Below are 26962 nucleotides of genomic sequence, written 5' to 3' on the forward strand. Positions count from 1 at the left end.
CGAGAAAAAGATGAGGCTTTCTGCTCCCTTAAAGATTTACAGCCTTGGAAACCCTGTGCAGGGTCACTGTGAGTCGGAACCGACTCTATGGTACTTAACAACAACAACAACAACAACTCAATTACTACTAATACAATAACTAATAATGTAATTTGGTAGATGGATTGGCACAGTGACAGTAGCCATAAATTCAAACTTAGCAACGACTGTGAGCTTAGCACAGGACCAGCCAGTGTTTCATTCTGTTGAAACCTAGCATAGGGTCGCTATGAGTTAGTACCAACTCAATGGCACCTAGCAACAAAAACAAACATTACTAAGGATTCTGTGTGGTAAGAGGTCCATGGCGGAGTGGTGATATCATGAGTTACTACACTGAGTGAAACCAACTCTAGTGATACCACTACCCGTGGCTTCTGTGGTTTGTTTCAATTTCAATTCTCCTTGGAAATAATAACATGTTCACCTTTGGAGAATATCTAGAGAGCCTCCAGTCTGCCTTGTTCATTGTTTACATAAGAGCACCAAGGGAGAATGAACTGTCCAAATCACACAACAAATTAGCGGCAGTTTGGGTCAGAGGCCATGTTGTATGCATTTCTCTCACTGTGCTGTTCCCTACAGAACTACCATTGGGAGAATAGATCTGTCTTGGCAGAAAAGTATAAACCAGCAAGAAGGGAGGAAGCTTGACCAGGGAAATAAGAAGGTTCATTTCAGCTCTCAGATTTCCTCCCTATGGTATTTAAGCAGCCTGGCAGAAGTGATGTAGCCTTCCAACTATTTGTGACTTTCCTAGGAAAAGAGTCTTAGTGTTTCCTCCCCCCCCCCCCAGCTTTTTAAAAACAATTTATTCGTATGTTTTAAAACTCTGATTTTTCTTAGACGATATCTATTTCCTAATTATAAAAGTAATACTTGCTCTTATAAAAATTAAGTAAATAAATGCAAGTGTTATATACACTATATAAATGTGTATAGGCAAATATATCCACAACCCTTCCAAATATGAAGGGTTTTCAAGAAGTTCGTGGAAAATGGAGCGAAAAGATAATGAAATTTTCCCTTGAACTCCTTTGAAACCCTCTCTTATATGTGTGTTCTTATGAATAATTGGAATGACATAACATATACATAATTAGAATTAAATAATATAGATATACAGAGCTCTAGCTCTGGTAGCATAGGGGTTACGAATCGGGCTGCGAATCTTAAGGTCAGCAGTTTGAAACTACCAGCCGCTCCGTGGGAGAAAGATGAGGCTTTCTGCTCCCTTACAGATTTACAGCCTCGGAAACCCTGTACAGGGTCGCTATGGGTCGGAACTGACTCAATGGCACTTAACAACAACAACAGTAACATAGTAATTATGAATTGGGGTGCTGACTCTAAGATCAGCAGTTCGAAACTACCAAGCATTTCACAGGAGAAAGATGAGGCTTTCTGCTCCCGTACAGCTTCGGAAACCTTATGCAGGGTTGCAATGAGTTGGACACATAACCACCACCACCTTCAATATATTTGTCTGTTGTTAAGTATTGTCGAGTCAGTTCTGACTCATAGTGACCCAGTATAGGATTGCTAAGGTTGTGACTCTTTATGGTAGCAGAAAACTTCTTCTTTCTCTGATGGAGTGATTGGTGCGTTTGGACCTCCAACCTGTGGCTAGCAGCCCAGTGTTTATCCCACAGTGCCACTTGTTGTTGTTGTTAAGTGCTGTCGAGTCAGTTCTGATTCATAGCTGGTGAGTTTGAACTACCAACCTTGTGGTTCAAACCGACCTTGTGGTTCAGCACATTATCCTGCAGCACCATACCAGGACTATACAGCTTTGTCTCTTGGTGTTTCATTTGATATCATATAGTGAGCATTTTTCCTTGTGTGAAAACAATTTTTTAAGATTGCATAGTATTTCAGCTCATGAAATTCACATACACTTGCTTAAGAAAACAGCATGGTGGGGAAGGAGGGAAAGGAATAGCATCTTTGATCTTTGGCCCTGACTCTGTGTTCCTCTTCCCCCCAGGGCATCAGCAGCCTGTTCAGCTCTCTCAAAGTTGTCCGACTGCTGCGTCTGGGGCGAGTGGCCCGTAAGCTGGACCACTATATTGAATACGGAGCTGCGGTACTGGTCCTGCTGGTGTGTGTGTTTGGACTGGCTGCTCATTGGATGGCCTGCATCTGGTACAGCATCGGGGACTATGAGATCTTTGATGAGGACACCAAGACAATCCGCAATAACAGCTGGCTCTACCAACTGGCCATGGACATCGGCACCCCTTACCAGTTTAATGGATCTGGCTCTGGGAAGTGGGAAGGTGGTCCCAGCAAGAATTCCGTCTACATCTCCTCGTTGTATTTCACCATGACCAGCCTCACCAGCGTGGGCTTTGGGAACATTGCCCCATCCACAGACATCGAGAAGATCTTTGCAGTGGCCATCATGATGATTGGATGTGAGTACGACACACATTGGGCTGCTGTGTGGCTCGAGTGCCACAAGGATTAGGGTGGAATGATTTCAAACAAAGAACAGATGTTTCTTTACAACAAAGAAAAGAAAGACTAGCTTTATATCGTTGTTACTGTTAAGTGCCATCGAGTCGGTTCCAACCCATAGTAACTCTGTATAGAGCTTTCTAAGAGCAGCTGATGAGCTTGGCCCACCGACCTTGCGATTCAAAGCGACTTTGCAGCCCAGCACATGAACTCACAGCACCACACCAGGACTCATGCTTACTGCAAAAAAAACTTAGAAAATATAAAGAGTACAAAGTAGAAAATGAAGATTAGCCGTAATTCTGCCTCTCAGAGATAGTTATTGTTACCCTTCTGTGTCTATTCTTACAAACTACTTTTTATGCACACAGGTGTGGATTTTTATAAAATTCAGATTAGATCATGACTCTGCATAATTTCTTAGGCTGCTTGTTCACGTAACAGTGAATGATGAGTGTCTTTCCATGACAATTTAAACAGAGCTGTGGATCTGTGCAGTCCAGTATGACACGAGAAAAGCAATGCATGAAATGTAAACTATTCACTATCTGTTACATTGCTTGTAGTTTGGAATTATTGAAGTCATGGTGTGGCACCGTAGGATACACACTAGACTGTAAATTCAGTTTGACCGCAAAGTTAGAGGTTCAAACTCACCATCCATTCCTTGGAAACCCTAAACCAAGGTCACTATGCGTCAGAACCGACTTGACGGCACTTAACTACAACGATGACAACATTCTCATTAAGGGGGGATTCTTGGGTAGGTGTGGGCCTCCCTGGTTTGAGGAAAGACAGTGAGTTGAGTTTCTTGGAATTCAGTTGGGAAACTCTCAGGTTTGCAGTACACAGACTTGCATGAGGCCCCAGCATGCTCCCTATCATTGCTTCGGTGACAAATTGTAACAAGGAGAAGACAGTTCTGATGAATATCAGTTTGGACAATGGTCTGGTTACATAGTGTGAATCTTGGGGTTTGATTCTAGTAGGCAGAAACTGTTTTGTTTGGTATGAGGTTGAAGTAAATGAGTCAGCTGCTATGTCCACCAGGGAATTCAAAGACCAGGGAAACCTGAGTCTTCCGTTTGTCCAACCAACCAGAGATGCAGGATCTCCCTCTGTGAATGGGTTTTGTTCCCCCAGCTGGTTAAATGTACTGCTTTTTGCTTCCTTTTTGGAACTGCCTCATCATTTTGGAGGCGGCCCTTTCATGAAAACTTGCATCGCAAGCCAAGAACTGGCCTCATTTTGGGGATGTGTCTGAGGGGGTATTAAATTTGTGGGAAGTGTGTACCAATGAAGCTTTTGGGTTTGCTCCTTACTTTTTAATGGGTTTTAATAGAGATGATTGCCTGGCCATGGGAAGCTGCGTTCAATATCCGTGGGTGGCTAATTACCTCGGCTTAATTAGAACACGAGGTGCTTTCTCATGTCTAGGAAAAGGATTTGAGATATTTGCTCTTACAGAACGGTTTCAGTCTTGACAACAGTTGTTCTGTAGGTGTAGCATTTTGTGAACCTTGAGGCACCTAGTAGACTAGTATTTGTACCAGACTTATAGCACAATTTTTGTTCTTAGAAGGGGCCAGAAGACACTTTGACCATTGAAATACCCTATTATATCCATGTCAGAAATTTTGCTAAGAGTGGTCAGGCAGAAAACGGGCCCTATTTCACAGGCTCCATAAATACTTTCAAATATAAGAGGACTTCCATGTCGTATCTTTCCTGTGTGCAAAACGTTGTCGATCTTGACACTCAAGAAATCCAGTCTGTACTCATTTTAGCAAGAGTGAGGTTTTCTTTATTCAATTTTGCAAAATCAGGCACCCAACCCGGTAGACATGGGCAAGTGCACCACACAGCCGGCCTGCAAAGAGTTTCATTCCCCGTCTCCTAAAAGCCCCTCCTCCAGTTCCACAATCTAGCCCGAATGGCACCTATGGTCTTAATGACTGGATTCTTACATAAAGGTCCTAGTCCTAGAACAGATTTCTTTCCCCACTTTCCCCAATTCGTGCTGCTTACATATCGCTGGGTGTGAATCAACAATCTATGTCTGGCCTAGCAATCTCATACACCCTTTATTTCTGAAGATGGACCATCTTGAGAATTTCTCACACCTGGAAGAAATTTTAAAAGTGGAAAATAGGTCTGACAGCATGTTTTAAGATGAGCTGTTTAGTTCCTCCAAAACCATTCTTCTCTGGAGAACATAATTTCCTGAGTCTCGTCTCCCAGAGAAACCTCAAACAATTATTGCCATCTCCTTTCTCTCCCCACATTCTCAGAACCTGGTAAAAGTAGCAATGTTTCTAATTCTTTAAAACAACAACAGCTGTGTAATATATGGGTGAGGTCACCTTTGAATTATGCAGCAGGATAATATTTAGTTAGGCAAGTCTGACAGCAACTTTAAGTGATACCACTGAAATTGGAACTTAATAGTCATACCGTTGCTTGAATGCTGATTGTTAGGCATAGTGCTGAGTGTTCTACATACGATTTCTCCTGTTCACAGCAACTCTGTAATTTAGAGATTACTATCTCCATCTCATGAGGAGAAGCACTGGGGTGGGGGTGGGGAGCAGTAGTTAGCCTTTCAGTGGTTAACTGAAAGATCAGTGGTTTGAACTCACTGGCCGCTCTGTGAGAGAAAGATGTGGCAGTTCCTTCCATAAAGATTTACAGCTTTGGAAACACTATGGGGGCACTTCTACCCAGTCCGGTAGGGTCCCTCTGAGTAGGACTCTACTTGATGGCTATGGGTACAGGTGTCCCCTGCTTTCCAAAAGTTTGCTTTATGTCGCTTGGCTTTTACCAAGGACCTACCTTAGTACCTCTTTTCATTAATTGAAATAAATCTGAAATCCAAAGAGAATTTTTACTTTTATGAAAGAAGATGAAAAGTGAAACACATCTAACGTTGGTTTGCTGTGAGCTGTTAGAGGCTGTGTGCACTTTGAGCAGCTAGACTGGCGGTATCTAGCTCCTTCCCCAGGAACTACACTCAGCATCTTGCCGCTGTAGCTTTGAGCTGTCTGTGAACACTATATGTGGGTGTTGTGTTATCTAGCATGCTTTGGTAGATTTCTGGGGATCTGGGAACACTCCGAAACATTTCCCATACAAATTAAAGGTAATTGCTTCTCCACTTTATGCCATTTCAGTTTACAAAAGGTTGCATAGGAACTCTCTACTTTCAGATTGTGGGGGGAACCGATATCACAAAATGGAGGATCAGAGAAGGTAACTTACATTCCCAAGAACACAAGGCTAGAAAGCAGCAGAGACAGGATTCAAGTCCAGGCCTCTCTGAATGAAAAGCGACGGTCTCCACTGAGCAGAATCCATAATGGTACAAATGCTTAAGCGCTTGACTACTAACAGGAATGTTGGTGGTTCAAACCCACTCAGGTGCCTCAGAATAAAGTCCTGGAGATCTGCCTCAGAAAGATGACAGACATGAAAACCTTATGGAGAACAGTTTTTCAGTGTAACACAGGGTGTCACCATGGGACAGAATAGACTCTTTGGCAACTGGTTGGGCTTTAATTTGGGTCCCCACTGAGCCCCACCTATGGTGGTATGGTCTAAGAACACAGACTCCAGCAGGCCTGCTGCATGTACAGATGGACACACTTGGACATTCTGTCTCCATAAAGTGTAATAAGCCAGCAATTTCTGCAGTGGAAACTTTTTTGCCTGCTTATTTGTTGTCATTATTTTAATTTAAGAACAAGATTACGGTGCAGACCCAGGGGACCAGGTGCTTCAGAAACCAGTCATCTTTCAGCTGTTGTTTGCAATTACAGCTGCTCGCTTGCAGTGTGACACACGTCTGACAAATTCCTGTGCTAACAACAAAGTTATTGCACCCTGTGTAACATGGTAGTAATCATCCTTGTAAATTCACATTTTGAACAACCTTTGTTCAGGACAACTGCTGATGTCGTATTAGATTCAGGGGATTCTCTTCTCTCTTTTATCTTGCTTTTGCCTGTGTGTACATATGTGCACACTGACTTCCTTACTGTATGTCTCATGGGCTGATGCTCAGAATTGTGGTCTCTGGAGATGGGGACACTTGACCAGAACCTGTTAGGCCAGCGAGTCCATTTCCCCCCGCTCCCAGCTCACTCTGGCAGTCAGGTCTAACATTCACTAAAGAACATAAAGAGACACAAAGACAGTGGACTTTAGACCTGTAATAGTTACTTCGTGATTTTTCCACCTTTGCCTTTAATTTTACATGCCTCAGTAGTAATAGTTGCTGTTGTTATTAGCTACCTTGAAGTAGGTCCCAAACTCATGGTGACCCCACACACAATGGAACAAAATGCTACCCAGTCCTGTGCCATTCTCAGGATCAGTAGTGTATCGTATCATTGTCATCCATAGGGCATCTTTGCTGTTTGGAAATAAATGGCCAGACCTTTTTTCCTGGTCCCTTTTAGGAAGCACAGTTGAAACCTGTTCATGGCAGTATCATAGCAACGTGAAAGGCTCTACTGACAGGCAGGTGGCGGCTCTGTATGAGATGCATTGACCATAATTCAAACCCAGGTCTCCCTCATGGAAGGGAAGGATTCTACCACTGAGTTACCACTAGCCCCATGCAGCAATAATTATTCTGATGTCGTGTGTTAGCATCAGATTTACAGATTATTCAAGCTGTCTGGCTTCTCCATGCTGCTTTGTCTCCAAATATTTTATTACAACTTGACTAATTCTCCAAGGAATGCCACAGAGAAGAAAAACTCAATATTTTCTAGCTTGCTCACCTTCACTAGGTCTGATTTAAGAAAACAAAACAAAAATTGTGTAAGGAAGGTGAAAACTGTTGGCTAAAATCAGTTTTTGCAATTAGCTGTCAGTTCAGGTGATCTTTGATATCTCCAACACACAGAACACCTAAACTGGTTTCATATCTTGTTTTCATTCCGGGGTCTTGGCCTGAAGCTGGAACATGTCAGCTCTATTCTGATCTCTCTGGCCTCTCGAGTGGGTTTGCATTTTAGGGAATGTTATTGTTAAGTGCAAGTGAATCGGTTCTGACTCATATTGACCCTGTATAGGGTTTCCGAGGAGTGCCTGGTGGGTTGGAACTACCAACCTTGCTGTTCAAACTGACCTTGTGGTCAAGTGCTTATCATATAGCACCACAGTGGTATCAATAAGGCATACAGTTCCAGCAAGGGTTCACCTTGAGGTGTGGTGAGTGGACTCATTCTTTGGCACACGCGACTGTCTTGTGTGCTGGTAGTGTAGAGAGGAACTCTGAAAGTTGTGGTTCATCACACTAGTCCTCTGATATTCGAGGGGGAGGACGCCTTCCATCCACATGCTTGTCCGACAGCACTAGGGTAGGTGCTGAGGATCCGGAGATCACAGGTATGGTTGGTGCTGTCAAGGAGTTGGTGGCCTGGTGGCCCCGGAAGGAGGTGGGAAGGATAAAGACAGGCCCTGTCAGTCCACCAGACAGTAAGTGAGCCCTGGAGATGGCATCTTCACAGTGTGGTTTGCCTTATCTAGGCCTCTGAGTGAGCCTCTTTGTTGGGGGAGAGAGTCTCTTTATTTGGGAGGTGTCAGCTCCAGGATAGGGACATGACTGTGTCTTGGGGAGATCTCCAGGTTGGGTGTACTGATGAAGAGACAGTTCCCATTGTCTTAATATGGACCTTGCACTTTTCTGATCCTCCCCTTGTAATGTCATTGCTGTCATCCTTGTCATTAGAATGAAGCCACATTCATTCATTTCTGTCTGATAATGGCAGGGGGTCTAGACATTGTACTCCTCCTCCATACACCTTCATAGCCCCTCCCTGCAAGCTCAGCACTGCAAAGCACCTGTCACTTTGGATTCATTTCTTTCTCCTCACTCCTACTCTACCTCAGCTCCTTAAAGCTATAGCACAATGTCTGTGCTAGAAGAGACTCCCGAACAGGCTCTCTAGTCCTCCTGCTGGGTCTTGCCCCCGAGTGCTTCAGTCACCTTTTATACCACCTCTGCTCCCCACGCTGGACCTGGGTGTTCCCAGAGACCAATTGACTCACCCTTACCTCCTGTTCAGTTCTGCAGGGAGGGAACATTAGTAGCCTACACCCCAACATTTGATCTTACTGCCTCAACAACCTGTACCCCAGCAAGTTGTCTCTTTGTTCTCTTTTCAGCTTAGATTGTCACTTGCACCCAGATATGGGCTTTTCTCTTCCCCCATCGTGGTCTTATTTAAACACTTCATATTTCTTCACATCCCACCCTTGTCTCATTTTGCCTTGTTTACCAGTCTACAAAAAAATGTGGGACATTTCTCCCAGGAGGGCATAAAGATACTCTTCCTTGGAAGTCTTCAAATGCATAGTGGACTCTTCATAAATATTGATTGAATCTGAACAGTTGGAAAGGTTATGGAGTTTGGGAAAGGATCTCTTTATTCATTAGGATATGAATTCTGCTGCTGCAGAAAGACCCACAGTCCCAAAAGATAGCATCAGCAAGTCATGCATTTCCTAAAGGCTTAAGGTTGGTCTGGATACTCTGCAGACATTACAAACTTGGCTCCTTGCTGTCTACAGAGCTTGACTTCCGTGTCGGGATCCCATATGGGTATTCCAGCTCCAGCCATCATGCCTTTATTTCAGAAAGTAGGAAGGAGTGGAAGAGGAGGAAGAGCACATGCCTCCCCTATGAGAACAAACCTGAGACGTTTTCACTGTTACTGGGACTAGGTGCGGTGATGTAGGATCAACACTGGACTCGGAACCTCAAGTTCAGTGGCTCAAACCTACCAGCTACTCCTTGGAAACCCTATAAAGGGTCTCTGTGAGTCAGAACCCACTCCATGGCAATTAGCATCAGTAGGTAACTTAGCAGGGGCTCCGGTGGTGCATTGGTTCAAGTGCTGAGCTACTAACTGAAAGTTTGGTGGTTCAGACCAGCCACTGCATGGGAGGAAAGACCTGGTGATCTACTCCTATAAAAATTGTTGTTGTTGTGTGCCCTTGAGTCGGTTCTGACTCACAGACACCATATATAGTGTTTCCGAGGTTGTAAATCTTTACAGGAGCAGAAAGTCTCTCATCTTTCTCCCGTGGACAAGTTAGTAGGTTTGAAGTGCTGACCTTGAGATTAGCAACCCAACTCATATGCTACCAGGGCTCCTTAATACATAAGATGTAGTTGTTAAGCACCATTGAGTTATTTCCAAGTCTTAACAACCCTGTATAAAATTCCCAAGGAGCAGTAGGTTTAAACTGTCAATCTTACTGTTAGCAGCTCAGTGCTTATCCTACAGCGCCATACCTTAACAAAGTTGAAAATTTTATATGCAGATATTTGATTTTATTGCTGTTAATAACAGTGATTTATCGTCTTTTTAAAAATAGTTTTGTGGCAATCTATACTCACCAGCTGTTCCTCAGAAACCATTAATGGGTTGCTATGAGTCAAAACTGACTTGACGACAGTTAATAATAACATATTCATATAAGTGAGTGCAGTGGATCTTTAGGATAAGCACTGGGCAGTAAACTACAGGGCCGGTGGTTCCAGCCCACTAGCTGCTCCATGGGAGAACAGCCTCAGAAAACCTATACAGGGTCGCTATGAGTCAGAACTGACTTAAGGGCCTCATCTTTCTCCTGTAACACAGCTTTTAGAATGGAACTGCTCCCTTGCGGTTGGCAGGCCATTTGGTAACCCACTATGCTACCAGAACCTTCTTAATAGCTATCCTAGCAAATGTGACTGATTGGTTTTTAATTTTTCCTCTTCCTAGTTGATTTTTTTCCTTTTCTCTTGTTAGAAAGAAAGAAACTAATCGTTATTGTTTGTTTCTCAGAAGCATGGGAATACAGCATGATTTCAATATGGGTTTATGCTTATTTTGGGAAATGAGTTAGTGTCTAGTGGGAGGAATAACCCACTCATTTCTAATTGATTCTTACTGTCCTTTTCTAACCACCACATTAACTTGTTAACTTGCTTTTCTCTAGAATCTGACTTTGTCTAAAGCTCTGCCTGCCATTGTGCATTCCAGCGTGGTATCCCCACCTTTGATATAACTGAAGCTACTTTATATCTTCTATGTCCCTTTTCTCCCTTTCTCCGGAAAATGAGTTCTAGTTAATCCCACCTGGTTCTCAGCACATAACCACCTGCATGCTCTTAAGACTGATGAACCACGTTACGGGTTTATCCACTTGCGCTTAATTTATATTACGCTATAAACATTCTTTAGGAGCTTTGTTGGTACCATGATGAAAGCACTTCACCTGTGAATGAAAGGTTGGCGAATCCACCAGCCGCTCTGTGAGAGAAAGAAGCATCAAGCTGCTTCCCAGTGCGGGCAGTTCTACTTCCAGAGTGTCACTGTGAGTTGGAATTGACTTGATGTCAATAGATTGTCTTTTTCTTTTTTTCATCAGCATTCTTGTAATTTCACAATTCTATTCTTTCCTTGTATATTTTGTCTAGCTCCAATGAGACTCTCAGAGTCTCTCAGAGGGCTGGGTTATGGGTCTTCCTGCTCTTCCTTTTTTCCTTTGCTGTTGGAATGTAGGAAAGAGCCCAGGCTTTGTAGTATGCCAGTTCTGGCTTCTAGGTCCAACTCTAGCCTTGATTAATACTTTGACCTATGTTTCCTCAACTGAAAATGGAGACACCAGACCCCACAGACCTGACTGGAGTTGAAAACAATCACTTTATGGAAAATGCCAGTAGTAGTGTATCACATAGGGGGTATTCAAACAATGCTAGTGCTCTCACCTCCCACCCCTGCACTCCCTCAAACTCAGCACACACCCTGGAGATAGATATCATGTTTGGGAAAGTGGAGAGTCAGAATAAGAGGAAGACCCCCAACAAGATAGATTGGCACAGTGGCAACAGCAATGGGTTCAAGTGTAACATCTATTGTGAGGTTGGTGCAGACTGGGCAGTGTTCCATTCTTTTGTGCATGGGGTCGCTATGGATAAAGAGGGGAAAGCACGGGAAATAGTTGTACCCTTAGCACCCAAGCATGCTGGGGACTTTCATACAGTTTTAACTCAACTACCCAACAACCCCAGAAGTAAGCTTTATTATCCTGATTTTCCAGCTAAGAAAACATACAGGTACTAAGTCTCTTACCCAAGGTCATAGTTTAAGAGCTGACAGAACTGGGTTTGAACTCATTCTGTCTGACATCCTAGTCTTTGATTTTGTCTTGTTTCTTTACCGATTATTTCGGGATGTGGGGAGGGAAGTTGTTTGCTGAGTGTGTGTGTGTGTGTGTGTGTCTGTCATGGGGACAGAATTAAGAGTCGAGGAGAGAATGGCGGTGGCAGTGAAGGGTTGTCAGGAAGGAGATGCTTTCCCGGGAAGTTATTTGCACTATTGTGAGTCATCGTTATGGTGGCAAAATCTGATTATATATGTTATGGGAAGCCAGTATCTTTGGGGCTGGATTACTGACTAAGCAGGATTGACAACAGAAACCTTATGTGTTAGGGGGGGATCCTGTTTCTGACCTTACAGTTACCCAAATCATTTTCTAACACCTTTCTTCATTTTGGACAACATAATTTCCATCTAAGTGGAGGAAGGAATCACATGGAGACATTACTATGGTCAAATCTTTTGTGCCTAATTAGCTTTGTACTCTCTAGACTACCTCTAGGTATGTTATCTCCATTGACGCTCTCAACCGTCCATAGAACAGATCGTGTTCTCCTCCACTTTATGTATAAGGAGACAAAGGAATAAAGTACCTAAGTTCACACAGCTGGTTAGAAGCCGAGCTGGACTCAAGCCTGGGTCATTACTCCCAGCTCGGTGCTTTTCCAACCCTCTCAGATCACCAGGACAGCAGTGGGTTGTGGTGACCACAGTGCCACTAGCTATGCCACTAGATTACAGCATCTGTCCACTTCCCGGATGTTCTCAAAGACGGATGAGAAGGGGTGAAGGTGGTTGATTCAGTAATGGAACTTGATTAGTCAATGTTCATACCTCTTCAATGGCTTTTTATCAAGCCTTTTCTGTGGTTCTCCAGAGAGAAAACATACAGACACTTATTTTTACTTTTCTGCCTTAAAATTGGTGGGAGGAAAGCCCACCAGTGAAATACTTTTTAAAAATAATTGAGTAACTCTGGTCCATGAGAAAACAAAGGCTAAATTTACCTCAGATTCCCTGGAACCTCAATCAGTCAGTGGCTTACTGAGTACCTCTTTGTTCATTTAACACAGGCTTTTTGAGTATCTGCCATGTTCCAGGCACTGTGTTAGCATCAAATATGGAGCAGCAAATGAGATACATAGGACCACGGCCCTAAGTTTGCTTATAGTTTGGTAGGATATAATTTTTACAAAGTGAGAACAGTCTTTACTAAGGAAAGAACAGGTTGTTATGAAAATATGTGCAGGGACCCCTCACTCAGGGCTTAGGAAGGCTAGGTACACCCCTCATTTATGTGGAGAGAGCCTCACGTCAGGCACCGAAGGCCTTCTGAAGATTCATCACTTTTGTTTGTTTGCAGATGTCATCCCAACCATGTTTCAACCCTCTTTAAGGTAGAGACTGTGGGTCAGTCAGTACCTATCCCATAGTGGGCTAAAGAAATGTTGGATAAATAAGGAATAACAACAAAAAAGAAACCTCTACTATGGAGTCAATGCCAATTCATGTTGTTGCTGTTGTTAACTTCCATTGAGTTGGTTCCGACTCATAACAACCCTGTATAGGGTTTCCGAGGAGCAGCTGGTAGGTTTGAACTGCCGTTCTTATGGTATGCAGTCCAGTGCTGATTGTACAACACCACACCAGGAGTCCAACGCCTTATTAACGAACTCACAGTGACCCTGTATTGGGTTTCTTAGGCTGTAAATCAAAAGAGAGGAAAAATAGACATTTTTCCCTCCTCAATTTGTTTACTATAATCTAATCTTGGAAATAAAATTGCATACAGGAAAAGTCATGTGAAGCTGTTGTTGTTTGGTGCCTTCAAGTGGGTTCCAACTCATAGCCACCTCATGTATTATACAATGAAATGTTGCCCAGTGCTGTACCACTTTCACAACCATTGCTGTGTTTGAGCTGTTATGCTAATCAGGCCCTACTGGAGTGGGGAGGGTCTTCAGCCAAATCCTTTCTGAGTGTTGTCTTAACAAGAAGGAAAACAGTGAGACAGGAAATAGACCACAGGAGGAACTGTCTACAAGCTAAGAAATGGCAAGGAATGCCTGGTGGTGCAGTGGTTAAGCATTTGGATTTTAACCAAAAGGTCAGAAGTTTGAACACACCAGGAGAAGGATTGGCAATCTTCTTCTATAAACATTTATAGCTTTGGAAACCCTGTGGGGCAGTTCTCCTCTGCCCTATAGACTCACTGAGTCATCATCAACTCACCAGCAGTTGAAAAAAGACCTTCCTTTGGCACTGATACCCCGATTTCGACTTCTAGCTTCCAATACTATATTTTTGTTAGGTGCTGTAGAGTGGATTCCAAGTCTTAGTGACCTGATACACAACAGAATGAAACATTGACCAGTCCTGTGCCATCCTCACAACTGTTGTTACACTTGAACCACTGTGCCAATCCATCTCATTGGGGGTGTTATTCTTTTTCACTGGCCGCCCACACTACCAAGCATACTGTCCTTCTCCAAGGACTGGTAACATGACTGAAGTATGAGTGATGAAGTCTCACAATTCTGGCTTCTAAGGAACATTCTAGCTATACTCCTTCCAACTCAAATTTGTTTGTTTTTTTGGCAATCCATGGTTCTTTCAATATTCTCCTCCAATCCTGATGTCACTTCTTCATATAATCCAGTTTTTCAAATTATTTGTTCTCCCAGATTGAATGAATATGGTGAAAGTATACAACCCTGGTGCATACCTTTTCTTTTAAACCATTCAGTAATCCCTTGTTCTGTTTTAACAACTGCCTCATGGTCTCTGTACAGGTTTCTTATGAGCACAATTAAGTGTTATGGAATACTCATTCTCTGCAATGTTATCCATAGATTATCATGATCTACACAGTCAATACATAGTCAATAAAGTACAAGTAAACATCTTTCTGATATTCTCTGCTTTCAGCTGTGATCTATCTAATGTCAGCAATTATATCTCTAGTTCTAGTTTCCCTTCTGAATCTGGCTTGAGTTTCTGGAAGGTCCCTGTCAATGCATTGTTGTAGTCATTTTTTATTTATCTTTAGCAAAAGTTTACATGCATGTAATATTAGTGATAATGTTTGATGATAGACACTTTCCATTTGGTCATCTCTCTTTGGAATGGGCACAATTGTGGAGCTCTTCTAATTGGCTAGCCAGGTAGCTGTCGTCCAAATTTCTTGGCATAAATGAAATCTTTCAGTGTTTATCAGTTTATTGAAAGATTTCCATTTGTATTGTCAGTGAAGCTTGGACTTCTTCCTTCAGTACCATTAATTCTTCATCATATGCTACATCATGAAAGGATTGAACAGTAAGCATTTCGTTTTGGTACAGTGACTCTGTGTATCCCTTACATCTTCTTTTGATACTTCTGAATCATTCAATATTTTGTCAAAGGAATTCTTTAGTGTTTAAAGCTGAGGGTTGAATTTTTTCTTCAGTTCTTTTAGCTTGAGAAATGCTAAGCGTGTTCTTCCCTTTGGGTTTTCTAACTTTCCATGTCTTAGCACATTTCATTATAATTCTTGACTTTTGCTCCTGGAGCTGCCTGTTGACATTTTCTGTTCAGCTCTTTTAGTCTCTCATTTCTTCCATTTGCATTACCTTATCTACAATCAAAAGCAAATGTCAATCTCTTCTGACATCCATTTTAGTCTTTTCTTTCTTTGCTGTCTTTTTAATGACCTTTTGCTTTCTTCCTCTATAATGTTCTTGATGGGATCCCATAGCTCTCCTGGTCTTCAGTCATTAGTGTCTGATGCATCAAATCTGTTTGTCAGTGGATCTGTAAATTCAGGTGGGGTATTTTCAAGGTCATATTTTGGATTTTGTGGACTTGTTTTAATTTTCTTCTGCTTCAGTTTGAACTTGTATCTGAGCAATTGGTGGTCTGACCATGGCCATTATTGGCTGATAATATGCAGCTTTTCTACCATCTCTTTCCACAGATGTAGTCAGTTTGATTTCTGTGTATTCCAGCTGGTGAGGTCAATTTGTCTCCTCATTTTACATTTTAGAAAAGATATTTGCAGTGAAGAAGTCACTGGTCTTTCAAAATTATGCCACGCGATCTCCATGCAGCATTATTGCTATCACCAGGGCCACATTTTCCAACTACTGATCCTTCCTCTTTGTTTTCAACCTTTGCGTTTCAATCACCAGTTTTTGTCAATAAATCTTGATTGTATGTTTGATCAATTTCAGACTGAAGAATTTGGTAGAATTCTTTAATTTCATCATCCCTCGATGAAATTAAAGTGGTTGGTGTGTAAATTTGAATAATAGTGGTATTATTACTGGTCTTCCTTGTGGGCGTACAGATACGGTCTTATCACAGACAGCACCGTACTTCAAGAAAGATCTTGAAATGTTAGTTTTGATGATGAATGTGACACCATTCCTCCTCAGTTTGTTTTTACCTACATAGTAAACCATATGATTGTCAGACTCAGAATGGCCAAAACCTGTCCATTTTAGCTCACTAATGCCTACAAGATCAGTCTTTATGCATTTCATTTCATTTTTGACAATTTCTAATTTTCCTTGAGTCATACTTCATACATTCCTTGTTCTGATTCTTAATGTATGTTTGCAGCTGTTTCTCGTCATTTTGAGTTATGCCCCAACAGCAAATTAAGGTCCTGAAATCTTTACTCCCCTCTTGTCATCAGGGTCAGCTGTACTTGGAGGAGGCCTCTTCCATTCTGAGGGGCTCATCTTCAGGCACTCTATCTGACAGTGTTCCTCGTTGTCCACCATGGGTAACAATGCTGGTATTTAAAATATTGGTGACATAGCTTCCAGCACCACAACATCACAGAAGCCACCACAGTATGAGATACTGAGAGGTGAGTGGTGGAGCGTCCCAACACTAGGAGACAATAAATTTCTGTTCTTTAAAGCAACCTACTTGCAGTATTTTTGTTAAGGCAGCAAAATTTTTGTTATTTTTGTTAACTAAGCTATTTGGTGACTACATCCTTCTTTCACCACCCCTGATCCTTGGTGTTGGTTCATTTATTCACTAGTTTATTCAATAAATGGTAAGCACTGAGGAGGATTTTTGAGGCATGTGGGGAAGTATTGTGTGCAAAGGTGAGGACAAGGAATAAGGCGACACAATGCTTTAGACACATGGAGCTTGATAAGGGTTTACATGGGAGAAACTACATACCATGGAAAAAACTCTTTGGGTGAGACTGCTGCAAAACAAGGCTCTGTCCAGACTAACTCCATAAATCCCCACCTGACTGTGACTTTGCAAAGTCGTGAAATGTTTCCATTTTCACTTTTCCCCCGTTGTGGGCCTCTGTGCTCGTGTGAAGAGAGAACAATTTTAGCTGTCATCAGCTAAGAGGTCTGGCTCTGAATCAGAGCTACATGCTAACAAAAACCCACCGTTGTGGCAAGAAAGCTTGGCAAGGAGAGAGGTCTTGGAAGGAAGAATAAAATGAAAGAGAAGGAGCCCTGGAAAGAAAATATGCAATTGGTGAAAATTTGCCAGTGTTCTGCAGACCCTCAGGTGCCCTGAGTGTTGGGCTAACCCTGTTCCAAAGGATGACCCTTTGTTCCTGTTTAGGGGAAAGGGACAAGAAGGAGGGACTGGTCTGAGTTGGAGTGAGGGTGGCAGAGCTGGGAGCAGGAAGTAGTAATCATATAAATGAGCGCCAGACTTCCTTGTTTTTGGAGCTCCACAGGTTTTGTGTGATGAAGGCAGAATAAATCCATTGAAGAAGGAACAATAAACTCTAAAGCTTCCCTACAAAGCATGGCCCAAATGTGCAAATTAACAGGACAGAGGGCTGAGTGGAGCCTGCTGAGATACACAAAGCTGTGGGAGGCTGGGGGCCAAGGGGATTAGTTATCAGGCTGAGCCTTGGTGAGCAGAAAGTTTACAGACTGCAGAGCAGACAGAGCCACAAGTTAGCCAGTGGCTGTCTGCCTCTAGCCCTCCTGGGAAACTCAGGTGTTTAATTTACCACTCAGCTAACTCACATGCAGTAGCTTGCAGCCTTGGTGGGAATCCAGAACGTTAACAAATGGTGGAGAAAGACAAGATTTTTGAGCAAAGGCCCTTCTGAGCACAGTTGTACCAGTGACTCAAGCCTTATATCTCTGTTTCTTTGACTCCCTCCAATCCACAAATATTTATTAAACCCCAACTTACCCTTAGATATGATGTGAGGATATATAGGTAACTGGCCATTCTTTTTTGGTGATGATTTAACTGGATCCCCAACTATCTTATGGGTGGTCACAGTTTGGGGATGGAAAATGACCTAAATGTCATTAGAATCGCTTACTTCCTTGTTACTTTCTGGAATCTTATTTGTGATGTTTGAATGTCCCCAGAGATGGGAAGGACTCCTGATGTGATGCTGTTGGATCAACACTGGAATGTGAACTATAAAATCAACAGTTCAAACCCACCCACTGCTATTCAAAAACCCTATGCAGTGTTGCTATGAGTCAGCACTGGCTCTCACTTCACAACAGCAATGGAGATGGAGATGTTGCATTTCCAGATAGCTCAGTGATGAAAGTTCCCTTTTGTGGAAAGCTAAAATCACTTCCCTGTGGATTCCTGGATCTTTACTCTTGGGATTTCATGCTACAAATCTAAGATTTTGCTTAAATATCTGAACACTCTTATGACCCCCTCCCAACCCTGAGTCTTCACCTCTCTGTGATGGATAAATCCATTTCTTCCGTGTGGAATCTTTTGCCATCCTGAATGATGATGGATGAACTCTTCTCTTAATGTGTCTCCATCTCTCTTATGTAGGAGCCAGGTTTGATTGAACAGGACCATTGCTTCCCTCATTTTGAAAATCACATTCATGGAATGAAAGACCATCAGAACTAGAAGGGGTCTTAGAGTCCATCTGTTCTACTAGCATCACTGCATAGAAGAAAAGTTGAGGCCCCCAGAGAGTGGAAGAGACTCAGGAAGAGCAAGGAAAGGACCTAAATTTCCAAAGACCTCAACCTTCCAAGGCCTGAACACTTCCCACCACTCCTTACCAATCTCTGTTGTTGTTGTAAAGCGTGATCAAGTCAGTTCTGACCCACAGTGATACTTTACTCTGATTCCAAGGAGCAGCTGGTGAGCTTGAACCACTGATTTTGCAGTTAAAACCGATTTTGCAGTCCAGCACATTAATCCACAGTGCCACACCAGGACTCTTACTGCATCTCTATGTCTCTTAATTTAGGTTTGCATTCTTGGACCACTACTTCAGACTATTGATTAACACTGAACCCTGGAGTACAGCTAAAATGTCCTAAATTATTTCATAAGTTCTACTGAAATATAATGAACCATATTTCTATCATCTTATGCTTCTGTAGTTGACTTTCTGGACACAAGCCTGTCGTTTGACATTTATCCAAATGTGTCTCCCCATTTTCCCTTGGCTGTACCTATTTGGGAAAGTAGTTATGAGTAATACTAACAAAAGAATGCTTTCTGTTTCTATTACTTACCCACAAGATTGACAGAATCCACAGAACAGTTTAAAGGGGATTAGCAGACTCCCATGTTGCCTATAATTACCCTCTTCTTCCACCTAATAACATTTGCTCTCCTTCTCTTGGCGCCATCTAATATTTAGCATGTAGCTCCTCAGTTGCTATGTGAACCCCATCCTGCTGGGTCGGAAATCTTTTTTTCTACCAATATGCTTATGTTACTCTTCATGTCACTCACAATGACATGCAGAAGCTATGTACTTTGCTCTAACGTGCAGGAAATGCCCTCCTTTCACGTGTGTTAAACTTTGACACTGTTGTTGTTAGGTACCTTTGAGTCGTTTCTGACTGATAGTGGAGTACGAGATTTCCAAGGAGCAGCTGGTGAGTTTGAACTGCTGACCTTGTGGTTCAAACTGATCTTGTGGTCCAGTGCTTTATCCCACAGCACCACACAAGGACTCCTAGGACATGTATATTCCTATCAGCAATACTAGAACAATTTCCTTTGACTTGCTTTTTAAATTTTTTAAATGATTCCAGTCCCTTTTCCAAGACCCTAACATGGATCCTCTTAAGTTTGGATGTGAAGACGCTGTGCATTACTGAACTCATTCATTAATGCCCTCTCACAGAATCTCTTTCTATACTAACGTTCCTAGACACTCACAAAACAACTCATTGAGATGTTTGTCTTTTTGTTAAGTTGTAAAAGTTCTTTTTGGATACTAGACTCTTAACAGATAATGTGATTTGAAAATATCTTCTTCCATTCAGAGGTTTATTGTTTTACTTTCACGACAGTGTCCTTCAACAAACAAAACTTTTAATTTTAATGAATCTAATTAACCTCCTTTTTTCGTTCTCTTTTTTGCCATTATGTTATCATTTTTAAGGATTTTGATTCTTTAATCTATCCTATTAATTATCACCTCTCTGGCCTCAAGTCAAGCATCCCTGGTGGTGCAATTGTTAAATGCTCAGCTGCTAACTGGAAGGTCAGTGGAACCCATAACTGTCAAATAAGGTTGCTATGACTTGAAATCAACTTGATAGCATTCGGTAACAACAACAGCAGCCTCTAGTTATCCATGAACATGGTCAGCATGCCATCAGTCTGAGAGTGTCCTGGTTGATTTAACACGTTTCTTCACATCACATTATATAAAGGTGGTGTGTGCTCTAGAATCACCTTTCCTCACCTGTTCATTTCAGAAACATGCAGGGGAGTCTCCTAAACATGCCAGTGAAAGAATCAGTGCAGGTAAGGGGAAGCATTGCAGTATTAGTGAGATATGTAGCTCATTAAATCCACTACCTTACTCTGGAAAGGATACTTGGAAACATCGTTTTTTAATTGCACTGACTATGTCTATTTCCATGTAGAATATAAGGAGGCATAGGAACTATTTCTGAACATCTCTTAAGTTTTCTGGGATACTGCTGAATGCTGGAACCAAGACTGTAACTGTGTGAAGTGATGATCATATGAGTCTCTAGTGGTTGCTACAATTGTCCCCTGAGTCTGGGTATAGCCATGTGTGCTGAACAGTGATATCTGACCTGGCAGCATCTTTTCATTGCTTTGCTTGGCACTGTGTCTCCCCCGATGCTCTGGAAGCCAGACTTGGCTGTTCCTCTCCCTGTATTAAATCACAGACCTGCTTTTCACATTCAGCTGGACCCCAGAGACCTGGCAGTTTCTGATCCATAGCCTCAGAGGCTGTGAACGAGGCTTAGGACTGGGAGAGGACTTGGATGAAGTCCCATGCTGACCTTTCCACAACCAGCCAGCTGAAAATAGAGCCCACGACATCGACCTCTGGGAATTCAGACCTGGTTGTGCATTTGCTACTTACATTGGCCCTCGATCAGCTCTCCCAAGAGGCCTTGAAACCAGCTGAGAGAGCGTGCATGAATGTGCAGGTGAGGTCTGATTTGGAGGAAAGTAAGGGTTTACACGGGAGTGTAGACTTAATTTAGGCAAAATGAAAATATTCATCGTACTCCTGGGTATAAGCTGTTGTCATGTTTAGCTGCTATCTGAAAAGTTGGAGGTTTGAGTCTAGAAAGAAAGCCCTGGCAGTATTCTTCCATTGAAATCCTGTGAACCATAATTCTACTCCAATACACATGAGTCATCATAAGAAAGGTCAATTTGATGGCAGTAAGGTTTTTAAATTGGTATAATGTTTTGCACCAGCGGGAGCATTTTGAATGCATGATGCTACTTAATCCTCATAGGCCTGGCACATTGTAAGAACCAAATAGATCACTGCTGTTGTGTTCATCACTACTATTATCTTCCTTGTCCTTTCTATTTCCACCCTGGATAGTGATGTGGCTATAGGCCACTATTGAGACAGTGAGGCTCAGAGTGGCTGATGGATTTTCCTTTGACACAGCTAATGAATGAAAGAACCAGAGCTTATGCCTCAGTCTGAGGTGTTCCCTCAGTACGCCACCCCTGCACATTGAGAACCCCACAGAGAATGGTAGACTGGGTCCCTTTCCCCTGTTGCTCTCCCGCTCCCGGTGTTCTTTTTCACTGAGATGGAAGACATGGTACTTACCCACAGAGCTCTGTGATTTTAAATGTCATGGTGACCAGTTTATTGTTAGCAGCAGTGGTGGTGGTAGTGGTGGTGGTGGTGTGCCCTGGAGTCGGTTCCAACTCATAGTGACCCTGTACAGGGTTTCCGAGGCTGTAAATCTTTACAGGAGCAGAAAGCTTCATCTTTCTCCTGCGGAACAACTGGTAGTTGCAAACTGCTGACCTTGAGGTTAGCCACCTAATTCGTAACCACTACGCTACCAGAACTCCTTATTGTTAGCAGTATTCTCAGCTATTTGGACTCTAAGCTAAATGTCAGGAACTGGAAAGCCAGGTAACTTTGTGAAGATGGAGAACAATGCTTTGCTTTAGGAGGTATGCACATCAGTCATTGGGGTCACAGTCAGTGGAAGGGAGCAGATCTGCCATAAGGCCCGGTTGTGCTGTGTGTAGAAGCCCTGAAGGACCAGGATGTCTTGGTTTTACATGTTTGGTTAAGTCAGAATAATGGCAATTGTTGATGCTGATATTGTTGTTGTTAAGTGCCATGGAGTCGGTTCTGACACATAGCGATCCTGCAGAAGTGTTCTGAGTAGCAACTGGTGGATTTGAACTGCCAACCTCGTGGTTAGCAGACCAGTGCTTATTGTACAACCCCACAGCTAATATTTATTGAATACATACTACAGACTCGGCTCTCTTAGCTCATATTGACTTATTTAATATTCCCAACCTTCGATGGGATGACTGCCATCATTCTCATTTTACAGATAAGAAAACGGAGGCACAGAAAGGCTATAGTCATTTGTCCCAAATTTTCTGGGAACTGTAGTCATACGTTCTGACAATAGTTATTCACTTACTTGGGTATAGGGTAAGCCCTACTCTACTCCCAAGGTCTCTGGGGGCAGTCAGTTTCAGTGCCTGACTCCCCTGCATGCTACTTCTTTACTCCATTTCTGCCTCTTTAAGGGGCTGATGGAACAGGGAGTTAGTTAATCTCTCTGGTGTTTTCTTATTCTACTTGCCTTTCATACACATTCTCTGTTACCATCTGAGCTCCAGTTTCCTCATTTGTCAAATGAGGATGGTGACACCTACCTGGTAGGGTGATTGTGAGGATTAGACACTCAACAACATGGCTTCCAGTACATGTTGTTGGAAACCGGGTGGCAGAGTGGGTTACGTGTTGGGCTGTTAACCTCATAGTCGGTTTGAACCCACCAGCTGTTCCATGGAAGGAAGATGAGGCTTTCTGCTCCTGTAGAGAGCCTTGGAAACCCTATACAAGCTATGAGTTGGAACCAACTTGACAGCATGCAACAACATGCTGTTGTTAAGTGTCATCTAGTCATAGTGACCCTATGTACAACAGAATGAAACACTGCCCAGTCCTGCGCCATCCTCAAAGTTGTCCCTATGTTTGAGCCCATTATTGCAGCCACTGTGTCCGCCCATCTCATTGAGGTCTTCCTCTTTTTCACTAACACTCTACTTTACTAAGCATGATGTCCTTCTTCAGATAACATGTCCAAAGTATGAGATGAAGTCTCGCCACCCGAGTACATAGTAAGTACCAAATAGATGACTGCTGTTGTTCTTAATCACGATTATTATTACTCCTCTAACTCTTGCTTCCTTTCTCCATCCTGGATAGAGATGTGGGTTTGGCTTAGTGAGTGTTGTCTGGAAGTTGTCTCTCTCTGAATTGGTGTAGAGGTCCACCCATGAAGTATCTACGTAACACATCTCCAGGACTCTCCTCTCCTGTGGGTTTAAAACACTGGGAGCTTTGGGGGCATTTGTATCACTGACCTTGGGAATCAGTTAAATAGTAGTATCCTCAAAGAGACTTTCTCCACATCTTCCACTCTATTTATCGACCCTGCTTCCCAGTTTCAAGGCCACTGGAGAAGGAGGCCCTAAAGTGGCAGGGAAGAGGAGACATAGAAATGGCAGGGACAGAACCTTCTACAGGCAACGGATGAGCTCACCACTCTGCAGAGCTCACTTCGCTGCAGCTTTCCCCTTTAAATCAGGCTCCTGCAAAGCAGTTATCTCATTATTTAAATACCCTCCAGTTGAATGTTCTCACATTTATAACTTAATACCCTTAATTATGTATATTAGCAAGAAAAGTACTCGGCATTGCATTGCAGCTGCCTGCTGACATTTCATGGTTTCTTAGGCCACGAGGTGGGCTTATAAATGCAAGTTTCCTGGAAAGGTTAATAAAGAGATCGCAGAACTGGAGCATCTGCTCAAGTGAGGTTCCACAGTGTGGGGTTCCACACTGATGACAACTCACTGCCATCAAAGGCCAAGAATGCGTGGCACGATTGTGCTTTCTGTCAGGGCTGGGGGTACGAAGAAGATAGAGAAAACATTTGGAGTGGGCCCAGTTCTACATTGCTTGAAGGAGCCCTTCGGCTCATTGATGCCTGGGTCTCACCACTTGGAGCATGGGTAGAGTAGCCCTCCATTCTTCTTTCCTCAGACGGAGTAAAAGCAGTACCAGTTGCCATTGACTCAGTTCTGACTCTTGGTGACTTCATATGTGTTGGAATAGAACTAACTGTGCTCTGTAGGGTTTTTAGTGGTTGTTTGTCAAATGTAGATTGCCAGGCCACTCTCTTGAGGCTCTTCTAGGTGGACTCAAACCTCCAACCTTTTAGTTAGCAGTCAGGAATGTTAACCTTTTGCACTGCCCAGGGACTCTTAGAGGGAGGTAACCCCATGGCCTTTTTGCTGATTTCTACTCACAGTGACCTTATAGGACAGAACAGAACTGATTCCAGGGTTTCTGAGACTGTAAACCTTTAAGGCAACAGACAGCCTCATCTTTTTCCTTCGGAGCTGCTGGTGGTTTCAAACTTCTGACTTTGTGGTTAGCAAGCCAACACTCAACCAGTTATGCAACCAGGGCTCCTCAGAGGGAGATAAAAGGGGCAAATTTAAGACTTCGTCTACAGGGTTGCTATGGGTCGGAATCGACTGGACAGCATTTACCAACTGTAACTTTGGTCAGGAAGAGAACTTCTGAGGAGAAGGCCTTGGAGGTTGACTTGAGATAGGCTATTCAATGGAATAGTGAGGTAGTAGGAGCGTAATCTCTTCCATTTTACCGTTACATTTTACTCCGGAAACGTTTATGAAATACTTTTACAGTGTGCAAGTCACATATTTCTGGTAGCGAATAGTCCCTCTTTTACTTGGAGCCTGCATATCACCGAAAAAAGTGTTTTCTACTTGCTGATGTGATGAAATCTGTGCTTAGCATGTTGTTAAGTGCCATCGAATCAGTTCCGACCCATAGTGACCCTGTACAGGGTTTGCGAGAAGCAGCTGGTGTATTTGAATCGCCGAACTTGCAGTTCAAGCTGACTTTGTTGTCCTGAGCATTAACCCACAGCGCCACACCAGGATTTAGCACAGGTGGTGGGAATTCGGCTGAGCACTCCAAGTATAGACCTGTCCTCCTGCCAATTGGGCTTCCGTTGGAAAGCAGCGAGGCTCCGCATCTTCCTGTGCTGCTGCAAGCCATCCTGAGCCTTCTAAGAGAAGTTGATAATTTACTTCTTGTGACTGCAGAGCATATCTTATGCATCTGCGTGGCACTGGAGTCCTAGTGTGGTGTTGCGGGTTAATGCTCTGGACTACAAAGTCGCCTTGAACCGTAAGGTAAGGGATTCAAGCTCACCAGTCGCTCCTCGGAAACCCTGTACAGGGTCGCTATGAGTTGGAACCGACTCGATGGCACTTAACAATAACAACAAAGTGTGATGGCTGAAACTGCAGTTTCTTCGCAGGGCCATACGAAATGATTTCACAGGTTTTTGTAGAGCTCATGGGCCGGGCGTTCCCCATTCCTGTTCTAAGGGAAAACGTGAGTCCAGACTACGTAAAACAAGTCTTAAGGGTCAAGGAACAAATGCTGTTTAAACTGTGACCTGAAAGTTAAGTGAAGGTTGTTTTTTGTGAGGGCTGAAGACTCGATTCCAATTCATAGCGACCCTGGAACAGGATTTGCAAGTAGAAACTGGTGGGTTTGAACTGCCGACCTTGTGGTTCAAAGTCCAGTATTTATGCTACGGCGCCACATCAGGAGTCCTGAATGAAGGTTCACCAGGTGAAAAGAATGACAGATGGGCCAGAAAGAGGCAGTCCAAAGACTGTAATGCGTTGGAAGAGAATGGGATGAGTTCAGATGACTGGCACACAGGAGAAAAGAGAACAGCTAGCAAGAATCAGACTTGATCAAAAAATTGGGGACAATTTTGATGAGTCTTAAGTACCAAAGGGAGTCCTGGTGTGGCATTGTAGGATAAGCATTGGACTGCTAACAGGTTAGTGGTTCAAACTCACCAACCTTTCCTTAGAAACCTTCCATAGGCTTGCTGTGACTTGGAACTGACTCGATGACAGTTAACAACAATAGCAAAGATTGATGGCTCAAAATATCCAGGGGAGCTACAGATGAAAAGCCCAGAGTTCTGCTTCTGTAAAGATGATAGCCAAGAAAATCCAAGAGAGCAACTCTGTTTTATAATACAGGGGTCCCCAGGAGTCAGAATTGACTCAGTGGCAAGGTGTTTGTGTACTAAAGAGCTTGCAGTTAGTTTCTCCTGAGGACCAAAGGAACTTATCAAACTGTTTTCAGCAGGGGATATTACCGTTAGAGAATGGATTGGAGGTGGGGTAAGATTAGAGGTCGAAATGACAGTGAGGTTTCAGTACTAATTTAGAGGAGCAGTGAAGGCCTGAGGGAAGGCTTTGGTGATGAGAGTGATGAGAACTGGAGCCATTTCAGAAATATTAAGAAAGTAGATGGACAGCTCTAAGCTCTGCCCCTGCCCGGACTTGGGGTAGAGGGTGTCACTGTGCTATGCAGGGCCCACTTCACTGCGGGGCTTCCTTCCTTGCTGGGCAGGTAGATGCAGCATTTGAACAGTGCCTGGGAGCACCACTTTCTGCCATATGGTGTGTCTGTGGGTGGCTGGGCAGCTACAGTGAGAAGCAGAAGGCTCACTGGTGGCTACGATGAATGAGTTGATCTCCTGAGCCAAGACTTCCTCCCTTTTAGACACAGAGTTACCTCCCTCACACCACCACTGTGTGCATGGGTTGCGAGGGCCTGGAATGCACTTGGTGGTATTTTTGGCCACATCTACTCTTTGAGCAAATAATCTGAGAAGCTGGGTTATATGAAGAAAAACATGGCATCAGGATTGGAGGAAGACTCATTAATAACCTGTGATATCCAGATGATA

The 26962-nt window shown here is 43.1% G+C and overlaps 1 protein-coding gene across 2 annotated transcripts in view; it reads left to right on the forward strand.

Moving 5' to 3' along the window:
• The window catches only part of KCNH1 (potassium voltage-gated channel, subfamily H (eag-related), member 1), a 676883-nt gene that overhangs the window by 252056 nt on the left and 397865 nt on the right, over window positions 1-26962 (forward strand). For both annotated transcript variants that reach the window (XM_006834037.1, XM_006834036.1), the window contains exon 7: window positions 2027-2456. In XM_006834037.1, the coding sequence (XP_006834100.1) occupies window positions 2027-2456 (430 nt within the window). The remainder of the gene's footprint in view (window positions 1-2026; window positions 2457-26962) is intronic.

This window comes from Chrysochloris asiatica, unplaced genomic scaffold (genome assembly GCF_000296735.1).
Source record: "Chrysochloris asiatica unplaced genomic scaffold, ChrAsi1.0 scaffold00009, whole genome shotgun sequence".
NCBI lineage: Eukaryota > Metazoa > Chordata > Mammalia > Afrosoricida > Chrysochloridae > Chrysochloris > Chrysochloris asiatica.